At 35.4% G+C, this 7,061-nt stretch overlaps 1 protein-coding gene across 2 annotated transcripts; it reads right to left on the bottom strand.

Annotated features, from left to right (window-relative positions):
- Positions 1-3,681, bottom strand: LOC116033646 (peroxisomal (S)-2-hydroxy-acid oxidase-like). 2 transcript variants are annotated; one of them, XM_031276402.1, is made up of 13 exons: positions 3,536-3,680; positions 3,155-3,296; positions 2,604-2,775; positions 2,336-2,460; positions 2,142-2,188; positions 1,912-1,989; positions 1,669-1,793; positions 1,480-1,546; positions 1,309-1,371; positions 1,159-1,228; positions 950-1,050; positions 637-741; positions 1-430 (listed from the first exon to the last, which is right to left on the bottom strand). In XM_031276402.1, the coding sequence occupies exons 3-13, from the start codon at positions 2,741-2,743 to the stop codon at positions 245-247; spliced, it is 1,107 nt and encodes a 368-aa protein (XP_031132262.1). In that variant the 5' UTR covers positions 2,744-2,775; positions 3,155-3,296; positions 3,536-3,680; the 3' UTR covers positions 1-244. The 2 variants fall into 2 exon arrangements, with proteins under 2 accessions (XP_031132262.1, XP_031132263.1); XM_031276403.1 differs by having other exon boundaries at positions 245-430; positions 2,604-2,770; positions 3,536-3,681.
- Between the last annotated feature and the right edge of the window lie 3,380 nt (positions 3,682-7,061).

Genomic DNA, 7,061 nt, shown 5'->3' with positions numbered 1-7,061 from the left:
TTAACCAAATTAATTTATTTGACTCAACCAATTTTTCACCAAATTTCCACACCCTTAGAACCTTTTGATTGTACGTTTTGATACCAAATTAAATATAGTCTCAAACGCCTAGACACAGTCTACAAACATTATCTGGACTAATAAGAAAATTATTGGCATGTAGAAGAACTTAAGAAGGAAGACCTGACTTAGAAAGTACAACTAACGTTTGGGTTTGGGCGCCATTGTTATGGTTTCCAAGTTGTTACAACCTAGGAACAACATGAGGTGCATCCCATGGAGCTACGATGTGATTGCGAGTAATTTCTTGGATGGATCGACACCCGCTCAAAGCCATCGTTAGCTCAAACTCGTCATGAAGCATCTGCAAAACCTTTCTAACTCCACCCTCCCCATCAACCGCCAACGAAAACACTACCGGCCTTCCGATCTGCAACCGGACGTACAATTTTATACAAACGACTACTCGATCCGTATTGAGTATACAATATATAAAATGTGCAGTGTCAGAGTCAACTTAAACTAACTTTTAGTTCAGATGAAACGCATCCTTCAAGTCTATAACGCTATTGATATGACAATGGACGATGAAATATCGTGACAAGGCAATATTTCAAAGTAATTGTATCCACTTACAAATATGCCAGATGCTCCGAGGGCTAGCGCTTTGAAGACATCAGTTCCTCGTCGAACCCCTCCATCCAAGAAAACGGGAACTCTGCCTTGGGCAGCTTTAACCACCTACAATGTTTGTTTAGTTTAGACCGATCGAGTTTCAGGTAACAGAGAAACACAATACAGATCGCCATGGTAAGTATCCGAAAAAGGTATCATAATAACAGCAATAAACCCCGAATACAAAAAGGGAACGAAGGGGGTTGCTGTTGAGATTTCTACGAGAAATTATATAGTTATAATAGGCACATCACGCTTAGAATTGCGAACTAACCTCTTCCAAGGCCATAATAGTAGCGGGAGAGTAATCTAGTTGCCGAGCTCCATGGTTTGATACAATAATTCCTGCTACCCCGTTCTGCACTGCTATCCTTGCTGAACTTGTTAAGACACGCACAATAATATATATGTAAAAATCAGATGATGGTGTCTAGAAACACAAAATATATCATCGCGATTGAATCTTAATATCATCTTCCATACCATCCTCTGCAGTTAACACGCCCTTCACGAGAATTGGTAGTGTGGTTACTGTCTGAAGCCATTTCACGTCCTGTCCAAAATTCCAAAAAAGATCAGAGCACTTGAAATTCGATTGTTATTGAAAATCGATTTTTTAAACTGCCTATGTACCTTCCAGCTAAGAGATCGGTCAACTTGGCTAGCAACGTATGAAGCAAGTCCAGAGTCATTAGTCTGCAGGTTCACCGCAGAACGTAGAATGTTAGCGATCGAGAACAATACATTTGAGCATCAATCGTCTAAAAACAACAAATGTGCGTTTTTCAAAGGATAGATATTCACCTTATCTATTTTCCCGAGGTCCAATTCCTCAAAATTCTTCAGTGTCAAGTGAGGCGGCAAAATAAACCTATCGGGGGTAACAAATACAAAGAACCCCCGTTAGCACACAGCGAAAAAGCAGACTGGAACAACGTATGTATGTATAACCACGGTTTCAAAATATTCCATTCAAATGACTTTCTTGCATACCTATTCTTAATATCGGCTTCCCTTCGCCCAAGAATTGGTGTATCCACCGTTAGGACAACTGCCTTGAAGCCAGCTCTTTCAGCTCTTTTCAGTAGCTGCACAACGATATTCCTGTCTTTGTACACCTGAATGAAAAGCAAGCAACAAGTGGTCGACTTTGAAACTCTGAACACTCCACCGCAGAATAGGAATAATAGCAAGGAAAAAACGAAATGGATTGGTAGAGAAAACATTTAAACTTACATACAGCTGGAAGAATCGAATTCCAGGTCCTGTGGAAGCAACTTCTTCAATACTGGAAGTAGACCATGAAGACAGAGTCTAAAATCACCAATCAGACAGACAATCCATGTTAGACTGTAACAACCTCGAGATCGATCATAATAGTACAACTCATAGGAATTCTTAGCCAGTTAAGCAAGAACATTTTTAAAGACGAAAGGGCAAAAGAGAGGCATAGCATCCAAACCAACCATTATCGTGCCAGCAGATGAAGCTGCTCTTGCAGTCGCATATTCTCCTGCATCACAATAAACGCTCGTAATAAGGAGCAAACGACACAGATTCCAGTTTACCAAAAAGTGCCCGATATTTACTCAATTTTATATGTAGAGGTGGTTTTGAATATTTGGAAGATGAAGTGAATGAAAAAGTGGCATATATATACCTTGAGGATGAGCCATTTTTTGCATAGCTGTGGGAGCCACCATTATGGGCATTGAAATCTTGAATCCCAACACAGTTGTGCTCGTATCAATTTTACTCACATCAATAAGAATCCTTGGTCGAAATCTACATCAATTTCAGAGTTCAAAGAAGGAATTTCTCATACATACAACTCATTCGTGACTGGGATTTTAGGGGAATCAGAGGCACTTCAATTCAATTCAATTCAATTCCCCTATGAAATAAGTGAGAGCTAAAGAAATACTTACAGAATCCTAGAAAACGCATCTCGATTCTCCTTGAGAGTCCACTGGTCCTCTGCCCCAGAGGCATAATAATCATAAATCATTTTGGGCAATTTCTCCTTAGCAATCACTTCATATTCCTTCACATTGGTAATGCTCTCCATGTTCTTCAATTAATAATAATACCTACTCTACACTGAAACAAATTATCATTGTTACATTCTCTTCACAATTCATGACTGAAGCATAATATATAGCAACCAAATCACTTCCAAGGAATCACAAAAACCATAAACAAACAAACACTACACACTAGAAATAGAATTAACAGCATGAATCCTTTTTCCAATAACAAGTTCATCAATTTGAAAAAATTAAAAAAATATATATATCATATTATCCATGATGTATGATGTAATTTTCAAAGAGATAACAAAGTTTTGAACTTTTGATGATCCCACTTCACAAAGAGAATAGATCACACAGAGAATGATAAAATCAATATCAACAGCACCCATATTAAGGAAATTCAAGAAAATATGCAAGAAAACGAAAGAGAGGAGATGAATGGAAACCTTTGGTGGTGGCGGCGGCAAAAGATAGAGAGAGAGAGAGAGAATCGCGAACAAATAAGGGCTGCCCGGAGATGAAGAATGAAGAATGATGGAAACAAACACGGAAAATGACAAAAACCCACTGCAGATTCCTTGGAATTGTCTGCGGAAAATGAAAAGATGATTATGATGATGATGAAATAAAGAAAACGGAGCCAACTCAGTTAGTTTCTGTTTCATAAATCACACAGTCGCCTTTTTGAAAATCAAGAATCCAGACAAAAGGATCAGAGGCCCTGTGACAACGACACACTAATTTAGTAATTTCAACTCGATCTATTGCTTTTTTATCTCAAATCTTGAGAATTACAGTCAAGAATTTTAACCACCCAATATATATACCACTTCATCAGATATACTTAGATTGTTGGATCTTCATGTTCACGAGAGAAACAACCCGTGAACTTCATAAATCCATCACAACTCCCAATGTGTTTTCCACTGTGCCCATCATCATAACAAAATGAGTCCATCAAAATTTTGATTGAGAGTGAAAGTAAACTTTAAATAGAGTTCACATAATAATTTCTTTTCTATTATGAGGTTGTCGAAAACTTTATCTAAACATGTTCATTGAACTGGCAATCTTACGTGTTTATCCTCAAAGCTTATCTTCAGGAGCCGTATCAACCTTGATTTTTCTAGTTTTCTCCCAGGAATAAAAACAAGGCTGACATCATGTATAACCTCATACATGCATATAACTGAATGGAGTGGGATAAATACATTTTTAATATATTAAAAGTATATTATTTGTGTATGTAGGTATGTAAAATATACGGAGTATTATTTAATTATTGAAAATATATTATTTTGTATATTATTAAATAATATACTTTCTCTATATAAATAATATATTTTAGGGAAAAGGGTCAAATAGGCCCTCGAACTATAGCTCATTGTGCAATTAGACCCTCAAACTTTAAAAAAGTTCAATTAAGCCCTCAAACTTGTTATTTTGGAGCAAATAGACCCTTGAACTTATTTATGACCTGCTNAGCAGGTCATAAATAAGTTCAAGGGTCTATTTGCTCCAAAATAACAAGTTTGAGGGCTTAATTGAACTTTTTTAAAGTTTGAGGGTCTAATTGCACAATGAGCTATAGTTCGAGGGCCTATTTGACCCTTTTCCCCATATTTTAATATATTAAAAGTGTACATTATGTTCATAATCCATATAATTGTGTGGACTATAGCTTAAAAAAAAATTTGTCAAGTGAGAATAGGTCAGCCCTCTCAAGAGGCAATTGTTATACTATGATTAATCATAGTACACTTTATATTGTGGATAATTGTTCAAGAATTACGACAAATAACGTTATTATGTGTGTTTCATTAATTTTATTTGAGTATCTGAATATTGAAAAAATGTTGGTAAATACTGCTGTGCGCCGCAGCGCCGGGATTAAAAGCGTACCCATAATATTTGATAATCTGAATACCTACATCAACGTTTATCTGAGGTAGCTGTCTTTCAGGGAAGTATTTATTTGTTGAACATCATTTTTTGTACATAAATTTAATTTCTTTTAAAAAAAAGTATATTTTATACTTATTCTCTCTCATTTTACCTGTCTTACTTTCTTTTTTAGTTTGTTCCAAAATATTATTTTCTTTTCAAAATTGAACATAATCATTCACTTTTTTTTCAAAAAAAAAAAAAACATTTTTATAGCTTTCTATAATAACTATTGCATTTAAGTCCAAATGCACCGTATATAAGAACAATCTCACATGATTCTCACCTAGGAAGATTTTCAAGATTCGTCAATAACCCGATCAAATCAAATCAGCGTGTTCTCACGTGTCAAATTATTTACCAGAATATGCATTTTTCCCCTCCTTAACTGAGAGTCTGAGATTGATTCTTTTAACTTTCTTTTAAAAACAAGTTATGATGTTATCTTAATCCTATATATACAACTATCCATATAGATCATGATTTGCACCAAGCACAACAATCCATAATTAGATTGGCTGTACCTTGTACTCAATGCAAATCCACACAATAGAATATATAGAGACAGTATCCTACTGTAACTTTACCAGCAGAACAAAAAAAATTATCACAATTTGGCACATAGACTCACTTGGGTTAGGTTATGAAAAGCAGGGAAATAAAAGCCCTAGTCGAAAATGCTAACAATCCATTGAAGGTCTTCTTGAATTCATACATTGCAAAGGAGATAAGAGCCATTGCAGCAGATGCTATTGTCTCCTTGATCCAACTAAACTAATCTCATAACATGTAATTCTCTTCCAACTTGGACCAAGGAAACACAAAACGCAATAGAAATGTAGATATTCCTACACCTGATAATGCGACAATGCACAATGTTACAGCACAGAGATTGCAGATACTTTACCGTGACAGTAGTTATTCTGCAGTCTTCTTCTTCTTCTTCTTTTTATCTTTCTTGGTTGATTCAGGTTCTTCTTCTTCAGCCTCTGAGTGCTTTCTCTTTTTCTTTTTCTTCTCTCCCGCTTCGGCATTTTCATCATTGTTCTGCACTTCCTCACTTTCAGCTGCATGCTTCTTCTTTTTCTTCTTTTCCTTCTTCCCTACCTCTTCGCTTTCAGGTTCTTCCACAGCTGCTTCCTTTTTCTTCTTTTTCTTCTTCTTCTCCTCAATGGCGGGGGTCTCTTCAACCGCTTCGGCATCCATCTTTTCTTGCTCCGGCTCATCTTCATTAGCAGTCGGCTCAGTATGTCCAAGAACAGAATCTGCTGCAGGGTTGTAAGCCTANTAAGTTCAAGGGTCTATTTGCTCCAAAATAACAAGTTTGAGGGCTTAATTGAACTTTTTTAAAGTTTGAGGGTCTAATTGCACAATGAGCTATAGTTCGAGGGCCTATTTGACCCTTTTCCCCATATTTTAATATATTAAAAGTGTACATTATGTTCATAATCCATATAATTGTGTGGACTATAGCTTAAAAAAAAATTTGTCAAGTGAGAATAGGTCAGCCCTCTCAAGAGGCAATTGTTATACTATGATTAATCATAGTACACTTTATATTGTGGATAATTGTTCAAGAATTACGACAAATAACGTTATTATGTGTGTTTCATTAATTTTATTTGAGTATCTGAATATTGAAAAAATGTTGGTAAATACTGCTGTGCGCCGCAGCGCCGGGATTAAAAGCGTACCCATAATATTTGATAATCTGAATACCTACATCAACGTTTATCTGAGGTAGCTGTCTTTCAGGGAAGTATTTATTTGTTGAACATCATTTTTTGTACATAAATTTAATTTCTTTTAAAAAAAAGTATATTTTATACTTATTCTCTCTCATTTTACCTGTCTTACTTTCTTTTTTAGTTTGTTCCAAAATATTATTTTCTTTTCAAAATTGAACATAATCATTCACTTTTTTTTCAAAAAAAAAAAAAACATTTTTATAGCTTTCTATAATAACTATTGCATTTAAGTCCAAATGCACCGTATATAAGAACAATCTCACATGATTCTCACCTAGGAAGATTTTCAAGATTCGTCAATAACCCGATCAAATCAAATCAGCGTGTTCTCACGTGTCAAATTATTTACCAGAATATGCATTTTTCCCCTCCTTAACTGAGAGTCTGAGATTGATTCTTTTAACTTTCTTTTAAAAACAAGTTATGATGTTATCTTAATCCTATATATACAACTATCCATATAGATCATGATTTGCACTAAGCACAACAATCCATAATTAGATTGGCTGTACCTTGTACTCAATGCAAATCCACACAATAGAATATATAGAGACAGTATCCTACTGTAACTTTACCAGCAGAACAAAAAAAATTATCACAATTTGGCACATAGACTCACTTGGGTTAGGTTATGAAAAGCAGGGAAATAAAAGCCCTAGTC

Source organism: Ipomoea triloba, chromosome 10 (genome assembly GCF_003576645.1).
Source record: "Ipomoea triloba cultivar NCNSP0323 chromosome 10, ASM357664v1".
NCBI classification, from domain to species: Eukaryota; Viridiplantae; Streptophyta; class Magnoliopsida; order Solanales; family Convolvulaceae; genus Ipomoea; species Ipomoea triloba.
This window is presented reverse-complemented; position numbering and strand designations above follow the sequence as displayed.